Here is a 20,706-nt window from a genome sequence, read left to right on the forward strand (position 1 = left end):
GTAAAGAACCCCTTTCCCCAAGCAACCAGTCGACAATTGTGTCCCATTTTAAACAAATTCATAAGGACCAGCTTGAAGAAACAGATTGCATTCGCCTTCTAAACGGCAAATACAGAGGACGCACTACACACATTCCAGTACTGATTTTCTGCTTCTGTAAGAACGAGGGTTAGATGTGAGTATAGAAGGAAGCCAGGGAGCATTCTGCATTTGGCTAGTGTTTCTAACTTCATGGACACACCTGAATGCATCAATTCATGTTGTACAAGCGTGGTCTGCAGGAGCGTGTGAGGACATGACTTCTAGAGGAAATTAGACACTAGCAATATGCATATTTCTTTGTTCTCCATTACTGAACTGTGGCTCGATGTGGGCTTCATAAATAAACCCGCAGAGCTCTGGGTGCCTTAGTGTGTTTTCTACTCTGCTACAAATACAAAAACCTAGGTACTCCTTTTCAGTCATACAGACATTCATTAAGGTAGTTAAGGTGACATTTAAAAACAAAACAACATCAACAACAACAACAACAACATCAACATCAACAACAACAAAAAAGCAAAACATGGAATAATAATATGGGTCATGCCAGGACCTCAAGACACCAACCAGCATAACATCCACTGAAATCTTCTGCTCAATGACTCCACATATTTTGGCTTAACCTCAAGAGCATGTTTGATCAAGCACATGAGACTTCCACAGGAACTTCCATGAGAATCACCTTGCCTGGGCATTTCCGCAACAGGGGCAGGGTCTACAAGCCTGTGTGCTTGTGGAAAGCCGGGTGAAATATTAAATCTGTTCACTCGGGCAAAGAGAGACAGCGGGAGCAAGCAAAGGAAGTCAGTTCTGCAGCAGCTCACGCTACGGGTGAAGGGTCAGCACATAGGGGAGAGGCCCCGAACAAAGCCAGAGAAAAGTGGAGAGTGTCCTGGAGATAGATGGAAGGTCGGCGGATGCTTTGGGAGCCTGACGTTCCCACAATTCCGTTCACGCTGTTCACCTCCGGAGGATTCTGGGCCTGGCAGACAGCAGTGGTCTGTTCTAAGCAGTCTGTTCCCAGGTGTGGAAAAGTGTGAAAGCCTTCGCCTATGCGGTGCCATTGTAAGGAGTGCTGTAGAACTATCGTAGTGTGCCTTGCATGCCGCCGCTTCCACAAAAAGTGTTTGGGAAAACAAAAATTTTAAAGGAAAAAAACACACGCACACACACGCACGTACCTACGCACACCCACAAGCAAACATCTATCATCGTTGTCATTTTCTGTCTGCACAGATCCAGTCTGTAGCACGACGACAACAGTGAATGTGTGTGTGTGAATGGGTATTAATCTGTCTACCATGTACCTGTGTGTGTATCAACGTCTCCACAACGTAAGTCTGTAAGGATGCACGTTTGTGAGTGTGCATGTATGTGTGCAGATTTTTTTTTTTTTTTACATGTGCGTTTTGTGCTTGGTCACGGTGCCGTGATCTTTTTGGCAGGAGACGTTGCTAAAGTTCTGTTTACGCTGAACAAAAACACTCTACATAAAGCAGTAATGCTCCTCATCAACCAACCTGCTTCGTCTGCTCACGAGGCTCATGAGAGAGATGACATGGTTCACACGAAGGTGCAGAAAGCTCCGGAAGGCGACGGCTCAGTGGTGGGATAGAAAAGTCCTACGCGACCCTCTCGTCCTCCTCTAACCCCTCCTCCCTCTCTCTCTCTCTGTGCTGTTATTGGTGAACTTCGTTGGCGATCAGGCTGTCCTCCCCAGACTGGAAGTCAGCCTCGTTGAGGCTGTTGCCTCCATTGATCATCTCCTCGTCCTGCGAGGACCCCTGGCCATCATCCTCTCCGCTGGCTCCTCCCACCTCGTCGGAGTTCGGGTCCTGCAGGACCTGGGCGATGTACATCTGCTGCTGTGCCACAGGGGGGCAGAAAAGAAAAAGGGATCTGAATGGGAAAACCTTAGTTGCGAGGCCAGTGAAAATGGAAAAAAAAAAAAAAAAAAAGCCACTTGATTACGGAATATTTGGCAACGCATAGGAAGTGATCTTCGATTTCTGGCAGTGAAACCCGCAGCATACATGCCATCAAAAGCCCCAGTAAAAAGAGAGGGCTGGAGATGGCATTATTTCAGCTACATCAGTGAGCCAGGAGGAGGCAGGACTTGCCTGCGACTTGCCAGAAGGGGAGGAGCGAGCCGGCCTCCCATTCTCCACACTGTCCACCTCGTCCTTGCTGTCAATCTGGAGTACGGCAGTGCAGACAGACAGACGGGGGGGAGGGGTTAGTGCCTTGGCTACAGAATGGGGCGGAGCCTAGCGCTGTTCTAGTTGAGCTGGGCTCAGATTCTAGGGCCAGCGAGGGCATACCTTGTAGTTGTGAGCGCTGAGGTACTTGAAGTGCCCGAAGCAGACGTGCGACAGGCACACCACGATGGTGATTATGAGCACGACGAAGGTGAACATGGACGTCGGGGTCAGGAATCCTGCCGGTGGCAGGAAGAGGACGAAAAGAGAGGCAGAAAGGTGAAATGCAAGGCATGCAGACACACATACACACACACACACACACACACACACACACACACACACACACACACACACACACACACACACCCATCTTCCTCACCTGTGCGTACAGTGGAGAAGAACAGCAGCCAGGAGAGGCAGAGGATGGGCGCGGCCACCACTTGATTGACAGCTCCGGAGTGGATCTTCTTGTCCAGTTTGGAGGGCAGGTATGCGTAGTACATATTGTACCGATCTACCAGGTGCTTCAGGAGCATGTACATCAGGCCTGGGGTCAAACAGGGAGTGAGGCAGAACGCAGGTCATGTGTTTGATACCGACGCTCAATGACCGCAGGAACCATTGAAATTAAAGAACGAAGGTTGTGATGCCCTTTCTCCTGTTACGCGTCACTGTTCCGACTGGACTCCACTCTGAGCACCGAGGTTCAGCCTTGCCCGACTGTGGCATGACATGGTGCGAGATGCGTTAGGTAGTTACTCAGAACATTAGCTGCAGCCATTACTGCAGGGTCAGAAAATGTTCGCTGCCATACGTTCAACATTTCAGCTGCAGTTGTTACTGTGTTTTTAGAAGGCCTTACCTGTTGTCATTACATTCAGACGTGTTAGCTGCAGTCGTCACTGCACCGATATGTTAGCTGCTATCAATACTTTGTCGTTAGAATGTTATCTGCCATCAGAACATGGTAAGTGCTGTTACTTCTGTGTCGTCTAACGCGTTAGCTGTTCCGCTGAAACATTAGCGATGTGGGTGTGGCTGGTGGGCGAAGGTGTAGACCTACAGCACCCTGCTGCTATTCCACTTGTCTGCAGAGCCAAATCCTCAACCACTCGATGACTCATACTGCCTCAAATCCAGCAAGAGAGGTGTGTGTGCGCGCATGCGCGCGCGCGCGCGTGTGTGTGTGTACCAAAGAGACAAAGGGAAAAATACGCAAGCCTTTACTTTGTGTCATCGTCTCCTGGTTCGTGCGAATTAATATGTACAGATCTATATTTAACACACACACACACACACACACACACACACACACACAGTGTGGGTGAACATCGATGGAGCTATGCAGGCAGGGACTGTGCTCCTCCTCATCCTCATCCTCCCATTCGCACATGCAGTGGGTCACCAGCAGGGGGCCTCCCCCCAGTGAACGGCGCATGCGATCAGCTCCTGGGCTTATTTCTTCATTCCCCACCTTCACTAGCTGTTTCATCAGCCTTGTTTTTCTCTCTCTGTCTCTCTCTCTCTCTCTCTCTCCTGGGCTCTGCTGCTTTCGGGACTGCTCACTCACCGAAGGGCACGATGATCGGGCATGTGATGCTGTATGTCATAACAACAGTGAAGACGCACATCATCCAGGCGTAGGCAGCACCGAACTGGAACTCATAGGCCTGGTGCTGCATGGTCACACACACACACACACACACACACACACACACACACACACACACACACACACACACACACACACACACACACACACACACACACACTCTCATCTAAATAAACAGTCTACAAGGAAAACCACAAAGGGAACACAAGTGGTGCAGAACATTGTGTACACTAACTGTCTGACATTGGGTGTGGTGTGTGTGCGTGCACGTTACCCATTTGACATTAGTTGTGCATTTGTGTGTGTGTGTGTATGTATGTGTAGGTATGTATATGTATATATGTATGTATGTATGTATGTATGTGTGTATGTGTATGTATGTATGTGTATGTATGTATGTATGTATGTATGTATATGTATGTATGTGTGTGTGTGTGTGTGTGTGTATGTATGTATGTATATATGTGTGTATGTATGTATGTATGTATGTATGTATGTATGTATGTATATGTGTGTGATACCCGTTTGACATTGCGTCTCTCAGCAGCAGAGCGAGCAAGGCACAGACGGATCATGTACATGAGAAGGCCTGGAATCCGCAGTAGATCCATGGCGTTCCCGATGAACGCCGACGCTATGACGTAGTTCACAAAAAATGCTCCGTTATCAGGCAGGAACACACACCTGCAGCAGAGTGGAAGGCATGAGGGAATGGCACTGCTGTCTGCACGCAGCACATGCAAAAACAATAGCAGAGAGGAGCCAGGGAGCTGAACCACGGCCAGGGCGCACGAGGACCGGAACATGGCGCAAAGGAAACACTGCACAGACTGTCTGTCTGTTGTATCTTTTTGCCGGCGACTTGGTACAGCTGACTGGCTGGTAGACGGAAGACCTGAAGGCTATATTTTATTACCATGAAAGTCTCCAAACAATGTGCAAAATATACTTCTCTACCTCGAAGCATTTCAAAGTCTCAAATCACTTTTAAAGAGAAGTGAAATATTTGTGTGTGTGTATTATGAATAAAGTCTTCTTATGCCAATTCACTTAACACAACATGTGAAGAATCAGGAAGCAAACTGAACTTACTCAAATCTGACAGTGGCAAAAGCCAGGAACTGTGTGTCAAACAGCCAGCGGAAGAACACATCCAGACTAGGGACAATGAAGCCACAATTAGCCTTCTGGAATTTTCCATCTTAAACCATATGATACTTGAAAATATCTGTAATATCATAACAGTTATATCACATTACCATAACTACATTATGTCAATATAAAAAAGGACAACAGTAATAAAATACAGGAAAAGAAATCGATCTGTTTGAATGTCTTCATCAGAACTCTGAGACCGTAATGAGAACTTTGGTAAACTGTTTATCAGTTGCAGTCGTTTTCTGAGGTCGTGTGGAGCACTGGTCTGGTTAAGCAGCCTATTCTCACAGCCTTTTACTTTAGCTGGAATCACCAAGGCAATTAGAAGGCACTAAATCTCATTTGCAAAGGAAGTAACGCAGTCGGTAACTGGGCAGAGAATTTGTCATGATCCAATCAATCAATGATCATGTCCCAGTTGTAAATAATTGTAAGTATTTACACACGTTATTCACTTTAATAAATCTGGCTGGTTGTGTCTTATAAAAGCCACACCGCTTAATTCAGATGTTCTAACTATCTCCAGTTAGAAGATGATATATTTAGGAAGCACAACTTGAATTATTGATGCAATTTGAGCACATATTTAAAAAAAAACACGATCGCAGTAATTTCCTAGTTGTCTCTGAGCACTCTTGCTGAAAGTATGAGTGCTAGGAAAGTATGAATGAGAGAGTCACAGAGAAAGAAAGAAACAGTGAGAGAGGAGGGGATAGACACACACACACACAGAGAGAGAGAGAGAGAGAGAGAGAGAGAGAGAGAGAGAGAGAGAGACAGAGAGACACAGAGAGAGAGAGAGGTACCTGCTGAGCCCAAGTGATGGCAGCAGAAGGACCATGAAGATGAGAAATGTGTAGCATTTGTGCATTGTGGTCCTGTTTTCTCCTGACCTGAGACACAGACACACACACATACACACACAGGTAAAGTTTCTATATTTAAAAAACTTTCATTTCAGATTCCCTGCGCCGTCCCATCCGACGGCTGCCCCACGGCTGATTCCGCAGCCAGAAGCGCCTGGCCTCACCCCATCCCGACGAGCAGTGTTGGAGACAGTGGAGAGGCAGGTTACAGCTGCCTTAGGATGGCAGCCCTCCTCAACCTAACAGTGAGTGTGACTGCCAGCTAAAGTGCAGCTTCTCCAGGAGTCCTTCAGCATCAGTGAAGCATTTTAAGCAATCATCTTTCTTTTAATGCATTTTTCTTCTTTGGAGTCATTTTTATATTTCATTATTTGTTTCTATTTAAATTAAATGCATTTTATTTTATTTAAAATAAATGTTTTTAGGTTGCTTTTTTAAGGGGCCCAAACCTTCTTACGGTGATGGATCTTGGTATCTAATAAGCTTTATTATTTACATTTTTTATGTCTGTGTAAAGCACTTTGAAGTGCCTCTTATGTGCGACACAAATAAACGTGCCTGGCCAGGAAATCATGACTACCAGCATAGTGCCACGATGAGATCATCATGTGCCACACCGAACACCTTGTGATTAATATCACACTAGGACACGGAGGCTTAGCTTGTTGACCCTTCCGCTGCCATGGCAAGTGCTACAGGAGTGTTGGAGCCGGGCTGGGCTCCTCCTCTACCTGGTCCAGTGAGCCTCGAAGAAAGCAGAGTAGTAGACAATGGTTGGCAGAAGAGCAGAGAAGGCCCACAGCAGAAGAGTGGGGAAGAACTGGGTGATGATGGGATTCTGGAAGAGAGATGCAGAGAGAGGCAAACACAGTTTGTGAGAATGAGAGAGAACAAACTCCTAACACACGAGTACGGGTCGACGAGTCTCGCTGGCTTTCTTCCCCGTCTGTGCAACGTCATGTCTGCGGTTCTCTAGTCTTCCTTTGGGTCGTGCTTCCTCTTACCTCACAGGTTTCCTACGGAGCACAGCTGGAACGTGCCGTGAGCATGGACCGTGCCCAACATAAACAAAGGACAATGCCAAACTAAGGAAGCCCAGTTCACAGCTTACTTTCAGCCTCATCTCTCTCACGTCAAAAGGGCGACTGACGTGCGTTGCATTGCCTTTCCTGAAAACTAATATATAACGTGCAACAAGTGATTCCAGCAACTTCCTCACGAAGCATAAAATGATGGGCAGTAATGCAGAATTCCAATTAACCTAGAACTTCCCAAAACCTTTTCTTTTTTGTTCTTCCCTGCAAAAAATGTTCTCTAAAAGTACAGTTCACTGGACTATTGTGTCGGTCCAAGTTCTCCCTCCTGAGATGAACTGTCCATTTGAGCGCTTTAGCATGTTGACTCCTGTGGTCTGAATGTTGGGTTCTGATTGGCCACAAGTAGGACCCTGATGACTGATTGGCTGAAGCCCTGGATCAAGGTCTGAGGAAGTGATGCCATTAGTTGGTGAAAGTACTCGCTCCCATGCATAAAATTGGTCCATATTAACTGCACTGCACTCACTGGTAGAATTACACAGGTTCATTACAGGCATGTAAGGTGTTAACAGTGACGTCATCTATGAATGTGTTATAAAAGTTGAGTAGAACAGGCTTACATTGAGGTATTCCACTGGCTTGGTGACGTTAAACTTGTCCATAGTAGAAATGATGATGGCGGGGGTAGTGAGGAAGAAGAGCAGGATGAAGAGGATGCAGTTGATGACAAAACAGCGAATCCACCAGGAAACACCTCCCAGAGATAAATGCTCCCTGCTCAAACACACACACACACACACACACACACACTCAGAACACACTGCAAAAACAGAACGAAAGATGCATGATCTCATAAACCAAGTTAGCCCCCCTATAAAAGTTACAGTCTCTTTCCAGAATTGTTAGGTGCAGAGTAACAGTTGTGATTGTGTTCTCATCTCAGAACATTGTTTATGCTCGCGTATGTCCACCCATACTCGTCAGAGAGATCGAACTTCTTCACAGATCACTTGCAGGATGGGAGGCGGAACATCTACTAGCATTTTTCGCTCAGACAGTATGAGGTGTCAGAAATTACAGAGCGATATTGAACGTGTATATATATATATATATATATATATATATATATATATATATATATATATATATATATATATATATATATATATATATATATATATATACACACACACACACACACACACACTAGATATGGTGTTACTGACCATTCAAATGCAAGTTTAGCATGCTAAACTGGACATGCATGTGTGGCGTTCCTGAACGTGCGTACACTCAGACACGCGCATGCACACACATGCACACCCTTTTTCCTGGCTTGGCTGTATGGCATTTTTTTTGCCTGGCTGAGACACCGAGACACCAGCAGGTGATGTGAATGGCAGGAGAGGAACAGCAGCTGCCCGCCAGCAAAATGGCATCAGCTGGGTAATGAGCTCCAGACAGCACCCCTTCCCCAGATAGCGCTCCCACACTGTCTCACTCTGTCCGTCTCTCTGACAGACACACACACACACACACACACACACACACACACACACACGCGCAAAAGTATTCAACCCTATTAAAAGTGGGTGACACTTGCAGATTGTTCCTGCTAGGATTTTTTACTGCAAACCAATATGCTCTTGAAGTAAATGTTCAAAGTCAACATTCATTATGCCAGCAGATCTTTACAATAAAAATTCGACTCCTTCAGAGTTTTCTGGTATTACAGTTTTACACGTGCTGAGGTAAAATTTCCACTGCTGTCACATGTCCTCCAGGTTGTTCAGAGTGGCTGAATAATGCCCATGCACCGCAATTCAACAGTGCCACTGCTGATTCACTGGAGTGAGATCTGGATTTGACTCGAACATTCTTGTACTCCTTTGGGCTCATTGTCCTGCTGAAGGTTTGTTAGCAGACTGAAGTCTTGCAGTACTTCCTTGTATTTTACACCATCCATCCATCCATCTGTCAGTTTTAACAAGACGCCTGGTCTCTGCCCCACAACACCCCCATACTTCACTGTTGGAATGGTGTTTGGCACAAACCTGACACTGCCAATTCTTCAACAAACATAGTACTTTAAAAAAAAAAAAAAAAAAAAAAAAAAAAAAAAAAAAAAAAAAGTTTCATTCAAACTTTAGATTTCCAGGTCTTTTTGGTTTTTCTTTTCTTTCTAGGAATACAATACAGGTCAGCTGTAGGCAGAGCTGATATAACTGATTGGTGCAACTTTACTCCAGTCTCAACCACTAAACCGTGACGGTCCTTGAAAGCAATTGCTGGTCTGTCTATGGATCCCCTCACAAGTCCACTGCTTGCTACGCTGCTGAGGTTGGAGGGCCGGCCTTTGTTTAGGCAGTGGTGCGGCCTCCATTTCCTCACGGTTATCCAAACACGCATATTATTTTGTAGTCTTATCCTGTCTTGTGCATAGATCGTTATCTCCCAGTTTTCCATGAACGCTCCGTTTTCACAGCTTTCCTTCAGATCCACAGTCTGACCAACGGCACCTGAATTAAAGGGATCATGGATGCAGAAAAGGTGAACCTGTTTGAGGACTCACGGAGTCCAGTTGCCTTTGTTACGGTGATATCTCTCGTCTGTGTAAACATGGTGCTTCCACAGCACAGCGGCTGAATTCTTAAAGAAAACAGCAACTTTAGCTGGTGATTTTTGCCACAGAACATTTTCTTTCCTAAACCATCATCACTAAGAAGTTTTGAGGGTTAATCTTTAAAAAAAAAAAAAAGAACCCCACACCACCATTAAATATCAGTGTCATTCATAAGCCAGACAAATGGGATGGACTTAAGGGGCTGAATATTATATTCTATTCTTTCTTTTCTTTTTTTTTTTAAAATTAGGTTCATACTTATTAGCCAATATATTAGCCATTTTTTGTCTCTTTTTCTGACTCAGTGGGAGATAGAATGACAGACTGATGGAATGACAGAGCAACAGAGAGACGGCCCAGTCCGAAGGACAGAGCAACACACCGAGCGACAGACAAGTAGGTGAGCGGTGAGGATAAGGGCTGCACAGCTCACCAGCGCACATTCTGGGGGTCGGGGGCATAGGTCACACTCCAGCTGTTGATGTGGAGACTCTCGCTGAACTGAGAGGATCGCGGCTCCTGACGGCACTTGCAGCCCTGACACTGACACGCGTTAAAGTCTTTCAGGATTCTGCCGAGACAGAGAAAGGGAGGATTGAGTTTTTCATAGAGCTCAAACTCTATTTTTGCGTTGGCAGACTGTTTAGTTAAAAAAGCAACACTTCACAGCAAAACACAGTAAAACTAAAGACACGGAAGAATGTGGTGACAAGCAATGACTTTTTCTGTGGGCGTCTTATGAAAAGTACCTAACATTAAGAAATTAATTATTTTTTATTTGAAACTGGACTAGATTCAGTCAAATGCACAATTCTTCTAAAGAACACTACGAAACCACCATACACAGACACACACACACGGTCTGCAGTCACTCACACAGCAGTCATGGCCTCGTTCTGGAAGGTGACGAATGCCATGCCCAGTGGCTTGGTGTTGACCTTCTCTTTCTCCTTCCTGTACTCCTCCTTCAGTTTGGCTTCCAGCTTGGTGTAGTAGCTCACCGCCTCCTCCTGCAACACGTGCACAACACGTCCACGTCAAGCTGAGGGATGCCCGAGGACTCCGCATGCGCCACACCATTATTCGCTCATCTCGTTATTAGTTGTTGCTAGTTTTGGTGCCAGCGACTAGATCAGCATCTGGCTGTTGGAGCGGCTTCTCCTGCCCTGGCCTGCAGGGGGCGCTATCCAGGTGCAGTGTAAGAGGGAGGACGTGTGTGACGGGTGGAGCGGGGCACAGTTCACCTCCTCACACCCTGTGATGGCACAGCAGCACAGGTGGCCACACGGCTTGGGGTTGATCATGGTGGGCATGTGCTCCTTCGCCATCAAGTCGGTGAAGAACTTCTTGCTGCGCTCCGTCTTCTTCCTGTGGAGCCGCACACACACGCACGTTCTTTCAGCCTTCACCAGTCCCTCACGTGGCAAAAAATAAAATCAATCAATAGTAAAATCAATCAATCAAGTAGTCAGGCTGCTGGACACTGAGCCATTCAGAAATGGTTTCTACTGAGTCATCACTTGGCCCAAGCGTTACTCAGTGTAATCCATCCATCACACGAGATGAATACAGGAAATGCTTTTTTACAACCTTCCTCAACAGCTTTTCAAAATTGGTAAAAGAGGTTTTTAATATGTCAGAATTCAGGAAGTGCAAATTCAGCGTTAAATCTGAAGACAGTAAAACGCATACGAGACAGACATATGCTTTTGACTACTTCGCGTAAATTCAGCCTGAACAGCCTTAAACTGTCACGTCCCTCCACGCCCGAGTCCGGCTGGAGCGGAAAGAGCTCCTTACCTCTCGGCGTTGAGGGCCATGAGCTTGGCTACGTTGTAGCAGATGCGTGCCTCCAGGACGATGCAGTTCTCGTAGGCCTGTCTGTGGGAGCAAGACCGCAGGTGTCATTGGAGCAGTCCGAGAGTCTCATGGCCACGAGGACCACAGCAAGCTCGGCTAGATGCAAGACTACTTTGTTAAATCCCAACCCAGCCTGAGCGTGAGAGGGGGTTAACATGGTAGACTCCATGTTGTAATTCGTGCCTGTAAACGCATTGGACCAATACCAAGATTGAGGTCATTTAGCCTCTTGCTAAAAAGCCCTGGTTTAGGTAGAAAGACATTTTTGCCAGCTGCCGAGCGTATGTGCCAAGCTGGTGTTCTGTTCACATTGCTATGTGCGCCTGGGGCTCTTAACTAAGGCTCCTGGGGATGAAGGGATAGGTACGTGCCGCATGAGCCACTAGCACTCTCACTGCAGCTGACACCTACAGTGAAGTGGGAACCCAGTACTGACCACTTCTTCATATGTGATCTCATTAGCGAGAGAGAGAGAGAGAGAGAGAGAGAGAGAGTGCATGGGTGAACTGTAACTTACTCAAAATGCTGCTTTATTTGGATCTCCTCTGCATATTTCGAGATGCCATTTATAAACAATGTGCGTTTCACCTGCGGACACAAAAAGGGAAAAACTCTAACACAGTAGCGAGAGCGCTGTGCTGCAGAGGTGTGCGTCTGATGGGAGAATATGGGTCAGTGCTGTAGACAGCCTTCATGCATATTTCATGAGATGTGCTCTACAGAGACAGCGCAGTGTGGGGTAAAGGACTCATTAAACGCACACATACTGCCCTGTGTCCATCCACAGTGGCTTGTTCATATGTTTACACAGTCCTATTACTGCACTCTTAAGCTTAGAAGCAATGCATATACAAATATGGCAGCTTGTGTATTTAGGCGAGTAACATTTAGGCGAGTAACACCGCTGGTTATCTGGAGGGTGTGTAAAGTCCGCCAATGACAGCTTTGGTTTTTGGGTACATTAAACGTATTGCTGGGATTATGGTTTTATTCTGGTATGTTCCGTTACGGAAATTACCAGGTCGTCCTCCTTGTAGTGCATCTTGGAGGTGTGGCGTCTCATGCTGTAGACGGTGAGGAGCAGGTACATGAACGCAAACGACGTGTGCAGCCACAACAAATTATTCCTGCAGGACGGCAAGAGAAGTGGCTCAAAAAACACCAACGCAGCCTTCATGTCAAGAACCCAAATTCAGACATAACATTAAAACAGAAAGGGAACGATTATGTAAACATGCAAATATGTAAATATTCTAGTACATTATTTGAATAAGCTTCATTACAGTCATGCTCTTGATTGGGTTTAGTGCTGCTCTGTTGCAAAGGGATCTGATTAACAGCACGTTCTCACCCCGAATTCAGGTTTGCTATTGTTGTCCGCCCAAAGCTGTAGGCGTTGTTTTCTGCAGAACAATGAGGGGAAAGGGAAAAAAGTGTTACTTTTGTGTAAAGGCATGAAAGACAATACCAATGATGGCAATGATGATGAAACTCAGGGTCGAGATCAATATGGGCCAGACAGCAAAAAAAAGAAACAATCCAAAAACACCACTGGCAGCGAGCGAGAGATTGGTAGGAAAAAATATCTTGAGGCCAGAAAGAGTTGGTCTGCATATGGAGCTGAGCTCTCATCAGGCACTGCCCAGGTGAGTTAACTAAACAGCAAAAGAAAGAAAAAGAAAAAGGACCTTCCCAGGACTCTCACACACCCAAACTCATAGAGCTCCCCATTTCTCACACAGAGCTCCCTATTTCTCTCCTCCGTCTCCCCCCTGCCCACCCACATTTCTTTTGCTTCACTTTGCCTGTTATCTCGTTCCCCCGTGTGCACCGCTGTGTTTTCCTCCACTCCATTCTGGTCCTCGTTTCCTCACTTGCCCGTGACAGGCACTCAATTACCCGCTCGCAGACAGAGTTCAGTCCCATTAGTGGAGCGGAGCGAGCACGCGAGCACGCACACACACACACACACACACACACACACACACACACACGCCCCTCGTAACCTACAGCGAGCTGCTCCGGCGGACCGAGCGCAACGAGACGGGGGCAGGGACAGCACCAGCCCGAGTGCCGATGCTAGCGTCAGCTCATTAGCTGCTAGTGGATGAGGCACGCCCCCCCCCTCTGACCCCTGGCCCCCGCTCGAGGCTCACTTTAGCTCTTCAGAGGCCCCTCACTCGGTCCGCCGGCGTCGGTCAGGAGGACGGTCGGGTTAAAGTGCCGAGCACGCCAAAGCCGCTCGCGAGCAGGCTGAGTCACGCCACCAGATCTCCCATAATTCTCTGGGAAGGTTATAGAGGGTGGGCTTGCCAGAGCGGCACAGCGGGGCGGGGAGAGAGGGACTAACGGCGAGGATGGGGCGGCAATGGTACAGGGTACTGAGCCAATCAGCAGGGGCCGCAGGGACGCACGGCCTCCTGCACGAGGGGGGCTTTCGCAAGGCTTACGATAACAGCAGCAGAGGGAAGAGAACATTCGAATGCAAATGGAGAGTAAAAAAAAAAAAAAGAAGAAGAATTCTGTAATTTCCTGCCCGAGAGGTTGCCCGGCTGGCCAGCTCTTGGGTGGCCATCGCTCAGGTCTCCCAGACTCACCCAGCAGGTTTCCGGAGAAGTTGACCGGCAGTACGATGCCCACAGACAACACGCCCACCACCACAAGCAGGCCAATGATATGCCGCTGGAAAGAGAGATAATGCACGGCATCTTCACCACACTTCTCACGGATCTCCTCATCTCTACACACACACACACACACACACACACACACACACAAAAGAATGCATTGTTGAATTGCATACTAAGCTGCATTCACCCCTACACATAACTCACTGCATATGCCTAATTATTAAACTGACCATAACTCAGAGACAAAGAGAATATTTATTGCAGCAGATATTTCTCCAAATCAACTCAAGTGATGGAGGATCTGGGATGTGTTATAGACTTTTGTAATGTTATAAAATGTTACTGGGAGACACAAAGTTTTAGTATGCAAAGCCATAGTATATCAAGGAAAAATATTACTACAGTGGCCAGCTGCAAAAGATCAGTCAACACATCCTTTATGAAATACTTCCCAAAAAGCTTTGCAATGACCACCCCAGTAAAATACAGTAAAGGGTGCTGAATGAAAACACCCCTCCCGCAACCCACCCCAGCAGAACAACCACCTGATTTAAATTGCTACTTACTTTATTCGGAATATGGCAGTCAGCCAGGAACAGAAACCCTGCAGAAACAGCAAATACAGAGTGATGAACATACTCACAGTTAATAGAATGCATGTGCACGCATATGCACACACGTACGCACACAAAAAGGTGATGTCTGAGGCATTTCAAATCACGTTTCTGGGGGTATGACTAAGCACTAGGCTTAAGTTGGAATAAAAGCCAAGCACCAGAAAGCCATCTCCCTAAGAGATTTGAAATTACTTGCATAAATATGCGTGTGTGTGTGTGTGTGTGTGTGTGTGTGTGTGTGTGTGTGTGTGTGAGACAGAGAAAGGGAGTAATAGTGAAAGAGAACCAGAGAGAGTGAGAGAGGGAGTCAGCATGAGGGAGGCAGGGAAGCCCCTGTGTGGAGGAGGCTGATTGAGAAGGTAGTTGGTGAACTGGGCTGAGTACCCGAGGGTTTAGTTCAGGAGCACACCACCCATGACCCCACCTCTACACCTCAGCCTGCATCTGCTCCAGAGTCCATCGTGACAACCTCCAAGCCAGCCTCCTGTCAGCCAGGGTGTGCGTCACACTTACTCAGCACTTTCTGGAGTGGGGGGTGGTTTACGTTTCTGGGATAGAAAGTGCTTATTCATAATGAATTGGGTGAACGGGTCTGTTTTTCAACCCCCAACACCCCCCCCCCCCCAAGAATAGGGGGAGTTTCCTGCTCAAGGACATCAGCAGTGTGAAAAATGCTGGATCATCACGCGTGGACTTTTATGTGCGGAGCTGGACGAGAGGCCGGGAGACGACTTGGCCCTGTAGCAGTTACACTATATATGGCTGAAGTGTGGTCAGTTGCCAAGGGCAGAGTCAATAGTTATGGGCGATGGAGTGAAGACACACACACACACACACACACACACACACACACACACACACACACACACACACACACACAGTATCTGTAGCTTTACAATATATGTAAGGCTCAGAGAAGAAAACAGAAACATCATACACCTAACCACAAGTGCCCTCCTTTAAAACACACACACACACACACACACACACACACACACACACACACACACACACACACACACACACACACACACACACACACACACCAGGATGGCAGTCAACCTTACTCCGCTTTCTAATCCTGCATTATTTAACAGGTAAGAGGCCCAAAGCCAATCCCACCGTCTCTCCACACCCTCGGGCAGCGGGGGGGGGGGGAGTTTGAGGGGGGTTTTCAGCAGGTGCCTTACGTTGTCTCGCTGTTCGAAATCCACGGAGCTGGAGACAGATGTGAGGCGCTCGTATCGATCTGGCGTTTCTGAATGTAATGCTGAAGCCACGCTGGAAGAGGGACAAACAGAGAAAGGCAGAGGAAGAGAGAGAGAGAGAGAGAGAGAGAGAGAGAGAGAGAGAGAGAGAGAGAGAGAGAGAGAGAGAGAGAGAGACACACACAGACAGAGAAAGAGACAGAGACAAATTAGCCAACACATTGAGTCAACAGTGTGACAGGGACATGGATACAGAAGATTGGGAAGTAGAAGTAGTTTGGTAATCTCTGGGTATTTTGAACTGAGGCACTAAGGAAGCTGGACTGGTGGCATTCCTAATCACTGTCCACTCTTGCCAATCTGGGCCAAGATGGCTGAATCTCGGGAGGCTACGCACTCCAGGGAAGCCCCACACTTGTACCTTGCAAATAAAGGCAAAGAGCTACAGCAGTGCGAATGGCCAAACCACACAGTGGATAAGGATGTGAACGTCGCTCATAGGAAGTCCATTCATTCCAGCTTTCCAAATCACATTTCATGCAGTTCACACACACACTCTCTCTCTCTCTGAAGACATACTCTTTAGACTAACTGAAGCACATACAGCTCCAATGTGGCAGTCATCTGGGTGTAAGGAGTCAGGAATCTTCGCAAGCTCATGTTATCCCCCCCCCCCCCCCCCATCTCTGCTTTCTCTACGATGATGACTCCCGGTCCTTTTCCAAAGAACTATTAACTTTCCGTTGTGTCAGCGAATGGAATATGATCAAATGCCATAAAACATTAGGCTTTAACTATCGTATTTAAAAGTTACAAAGCAGGCTGGGATTAACGCGCTTTGTATTTGTTGGGATTATTGTCCTTGAACTATGTGCAGAGCAGAGAGAAAATGTGACAAACTACTTTAAACACAGTCTCCTGGGGTTCTGGATGAGCAGTCCCACTAGGTCGACCCACAGAGCGAGCGGAAGTATTTGAAATATGTGTGTAGGCCAAAAGAATCCTGGAATGAAGCATGCAGTATATTTGCATTATGGCAAACAGCATGCCCGCAAGACCGCTGCCCCAATATATCACTTAATCGGATTTGATCTGCGATGCGCAAGAGGACAATGAAGCATCAGCCTTATTCCGGACTACAACCAAATCCACATACGTGTGTGCGCACGCACACACACTCACACGTGTGTGTGAGAGAAAAGTCACATCCACCACCTACAATTTCCAAACACTAACTGCATTACCCACAGTTCCAAGGTAGGCTAACTAATGATCATTCATGGGAGTGGAAAACCACAAAATAAACACCAAGGACACACACACACACACACACACACACACACACACACACACACACACACACACACACACACACACACACACAGGATAAAAGAATTGCGCATGTTGGGAGTCTATTTGCAAAGTACACACACAGCAATGCTTGGTGGTGGGTGATCACTTCAGCGTCAGGAAGTCATGTACACACATGTACACTCAAAACAGAAAGAGGAGTTATCAGTGGAGTGTTAGAGGTCAAAAGGTACAGCAGGGAGAGGACACACGGCATAGCACTCCACACCCCCCCCCCCCAAACACACACATGCACGCGCACACCCGATATAAAGGAAGAAACGTGTTGTTAGTTCACCCATTAGAGGAGGGTTAACAACCCAGGAAAAGCCAAATAGAAAACAAACCCCTCGGATAAGTGTGAACGACATGAGAAGGACATACTATTCCCGCTCCTCCAGGCCGTTTGCGAATCGCTTCTTCTGTCTTAGGAAAAAAATAGAGGCAGTTACAAAAAAGTTAACTTGACGGACAGTGATTGAAGTCAACACATAAGACACCTTTCAATATCTGTGTAAAAAAACAAAAAAAACCCAGTACCTGAAGAGGAAGGCATGTCAAATGAACACAGCGAAATGCTGCACTGATGGGTACGAGACCCCTCCATGGCCATCACAGCACGACCGATGACAAAGCTCGTCAGAGCACTTTTTTTTTATTTTACAAAATCGGAATGAAGGCCATAAACATACTCTTGAATCTGGTTCTGAGCATGTATCAACACATGACTACCGCCACACTGTTTCCAGCTGGTACTGAATCTGTTCCTACAGATTAGCCACAGCAGAACAGGGAAGGCAGACACACAACAGAGGGAGTCCACTCTAAATACAGGAGACGCACACTCATTACGCTCCCTTTACCCAGCTAGTTATCCAATGGTCTTACTGGGAATTTAAAAAAATTAAAAAATCCAGACCATAACCAAATATGCTAAAGTCAACATGCCCTTAAAATAGGGTTGTGCAATATGGACAAGGAAAAAAAACAAAAAACGATATTGCGATTATGTTGTTAATATTATTGTTGCAATATGCCTCACCCATTACAATATTGGTGAACTTTTTTTTTTATTTCAACAAGATTTTTGTAAAAAACACAATTTACCAAAACACATTTATATTGACACTCAGAGTTAAATAAAAACTATGATTTGCTAGAGCTCACTTTTCTGTTGCAGCTGACTGTGATATCATTATCACAAAAGCCAACATTTCTTCCTGCATGCAGTCCCATCTGGCTTTGGTGTGAGGTAAACGCAACAGCAGGGGTCCAAGCACCACTTCCTGAGCCTGGCAGGATGGTTGCAGCATTGAGAACTTACAATACACAGGAAGTACTCGGCAACAAAAATCAGAAGCGGACGCGACTTTCCCAAAGGTTGTCGCAAGTCGATACATGCGGGATCACTGTGTAGCCTCTAACAGTGAAGATCGTGAGACAACGAGGCATGTTGTGTCCCAGATGTGGCAGGTTGCAGGAGGTGGGATTTTAGCACCTGCCGGCATCTCTGAGCTGCACACAGAGCTGGGCAGATGAAAAGGGCTTTTCAGTTTCTGCCCCAGAACAAGAACAATCCGATTGGCGTCGGTCAATGGCCCGGATGTGCCGATATCCTAAATGTCCGCTGTAGGCTGCTGAAAGTCATTTAGGGCGTAGATGATGGAGATCGGATGCTCAAGGTTACCCTGACCCACTGATGCTCAGGGTTTGAAAAAAAGGGTTTTCTGAGCCACTAGTTCCCCAACAAGAAGCGCAGATTTAAAAGTACGCAACCATGTTGGGCTCTGGCTCGATTAACTTTGGTGTAAATCGGCAAGCAATAAGGCCGAACCAGTCGACTTGCTGCAAAATGATGTGATGCTGGAGGCAGGGGCGGATAGCGCCGTGAATGTCTCATCAGAACACGCAAAGAGAGAGAAAGAGAGAGAGAAGGAAAGGGGAGAAGGAGAACTAAAGAGAGAGGGAGAGAGAGAGAAGGAAAGGGGAGAAGGAGAACTAAAGAGAGAGGGAGAGAAAGAGAGAAGGAAAGGGGAGAAGGAGAACTAAAGAGAGAGGGAGAGAGAGAGAGAAGGAAAGGGGAGAAGGAGAACTAAAGAGAGAGGGAGAGAGAGAGAAGGAGAACTAAAGAGAGAGGGAGAGAAAGAGAGAGAAGGAGAACTAAAGAGAGAGAAAGAGAAAGAGAAGGAAAGGGGAGAAGGAGAACTAAAGAGAGAGGGAGAGAAAGAGAGAGAGAAGGAAAGGGGAGAAGGAGAACTAAAGAGAGAGGGAGAGAGAGAGAAGGAAAGGGGAGAAGGAGAACTAAAGAGAGAGGGAGAGAGAGAGAGAAGGAAAGGGGAGAAGGAGAACTAAAGAGAGAGGGAGAGAAAGAGAAAGAGAAAGAGAAGGAAAGGGGAGAAGGAGAACTAAAGAGAGAGGGAGAGAGAGAGAGAAGGAAAGGGGAGAAGGAGAACTAAAGAGAGAGGGAGAGAAAGAGAAAGAGAAAGAGAAGGAAAGGGGAGAAGGAGAACTAAAGAGAGAGGGAGAGAGAGAGAGAGAGAGAAGGAGAACTAAAGAGAGAGGGAGAGAAAGAGAGAGAGAAGGAGAACTAAAGAGAGAGGGAGAGAAAGAGAAGGAAAGGGGAGAAGGAGAACTAAAGAGAGAGGGAGAGAAAGAGAAAGAGAAGGAAAGGGGAGAAGGAGAACTAAAGAGAGAGGGAGAGAAAGAGAAAGAGAAGGAAAGGGGAGAAGGAGAACTAAAGAGAGAGGGAGAGAAAGAGAAAGAGAAAGAGAAGGAAAGGGGAGAAGGAGAACTAAAGAGAGAGGGAGAGAGAGAGAAGGAAAGGGGAGAAGGAGAACTAAAGAGAGGGAGAGAAAGAGAAAGAGAAGGAAAGGGGAGAAGGAGAACTAAAGAGAGAGGGAGAGAAAGAGAAAGAGAAGGAAAGGGGAGAAGGAGAACTAAAGAGAGAGGGAGAGAGAGAGAAGGAAAGGGGAGAAGGAGAACTAAAGAGAGGGAGAGAAAGAGAAAGAGAAGGAAAGGGGAGAAGGAGAACTAAAGAGAGAGGGAGAGAGAGAGAAGGAAAGGGGAGAAGGAGAACTAAAGAGAGAGGGAGAGAGAGAGAAGGAAAGGGGAGAAGGAGAACTAAAGAGAGAGGGAGAGAGAGAGAAGGAAAGGGGAGAAGGAGAACTAAAGAGAGAGGGAGAGAGAGAGAAGGAGAACTAAAGAGAGAGGGAGAGAGAGAGAAGGAGAACTAAAGAGAGAGGGAGAGAGAGCCAATTGTGGGCTCTGGAAATAATCACACACAGTTGCACTGTACAGAACAAGCATAAACTGAGGGAGGGAAGTCAATTTGCATGTCGCTTCCCAAAACAGATTTCTTTACGGAACAGATGGCATTTATGATTGTGGCTTAATTCACTCCCCTGAAACTCCACCCCCCACCTCCACATGCCCCACCACCCCTACCAGTGTCAAGAAACCTGTTCTTTCTCTCTGGAGGAGTAAGGTGGCAGGACAAGGCAAA

The 20,706-nt window shown here is 46.7% G+C and overlaps 1 protein-coding gene across 4 annotated transcripts in view; it reads right to left on the reverse strand.

Annotated features, from left to right (window-relative positions):
* Positions 1 to 640: 640 nt before the first annotated feature.
* The window catches only part of LOC113578481 (CSC1-like protein 2), a 33,983-nt gene continuing 13,917 nt past the window's right edge, over positions 641 to 20,706 (reverse strand). For 2 of the 4 annotated variants that reach the window (XM_035527065.1, XM_035527075.1), the window contains exons 4-24: positions 17,589 to 17,630; positions 15,837 to 15,927; positions 14,596 to 14,633; positions 13,997 to 14,139; positions 12,751 to 12,802; positions 12,418 to 12,526; positions 11,917 to 11,987; positions 11,340 to 11,420; positions 10,784 to 10,907; positions 10,416 to 10,549; positions 9,973 to 10,110; positions 7,537 to 7,690; positions 6,611 to 6,717; positions 5,820 to 5,906; positions 4,948 to 5,013; positions 4,377 to 4,539; positions 3,814 to 3,919; positions 2,623 to 2,790; positions 2,364 to 2,479; positions 2,163 to 2,237; positions 641 to 1,907 (exon numbers count right to left, since the gene is read on the reverse strand). In XM_035527065.1, coding sequence (XP_035382958.1) covers positions 1,722 to 1,907; positions 2,163 to 2,237; positions 2,364 to 2,479; positions 2,623 to 2,790; positions 3,814 to 3,919; positions 4,377 to 4,539; positions 4,948 to 5,013; positions 5,820 to 5,906; positions 6,611 to 6,717; positions 7,537 to 7,690; positions 9,973 to 10,110; positions 10,416 to 10,549; positions 10,784 to 10,907; positions 11,340 to 11,420; positions 11,917 to 11,987; positions 12,418 to 12,526; positions 12,751 to 12,802; positions 13,997 to 14,139; positions 14,596 to 14,633; positions 15,837 to 15,927; positions 17,589 to 17,630 — 2,251 coding nt within the window. In that variant the 3' untranslated portion in view covers positions 641 to 1,721. The remainder of the gene's footprint in view (positions 1,908 to 2,162; positions 2,238 to 2,363; positions 2,480 to 2,622; positions 2,791 to 3,813; positions 3,920 to 4,376; positions 4,540 to 4,947; positions 5,014 to 5,819; positions 5,907 to 6,610; positions 6,718 to 7,536; positions 7,691 to 9,972; positions 10,111 to 10,415; positions 10,550 to 10,783; positions 10,908 to 11,339; positions 11,421 to 11,916; positions 11,988 to 12,417; positions 12,527 to 12,750; positions 12,803 to 13,996; positions 14,140 to 14,595; positions 14,634 to 15,836; positions 15,928 to 17,588; positions 17,631 to 20,706) is intronic. The other 2 variants (XM_027011755.2, XM_035527088.1) reach the window with 2 other exon arrangements.

Source organism: Electrophorus electricus, chromosome 1, assembly GCF_013358815.1.
Source record: "Electrophorus electricus isolate fEleEle1 chromosome 1, fEleEle1.pri, whole genome shotgun sequence".
Lineage (NCBI taxonomy): Eukaryota > Metazoa > Chordata > Actinopteri > Gymnotiformes > Gymnotidae > Electrophorus > Electrophorus electricus.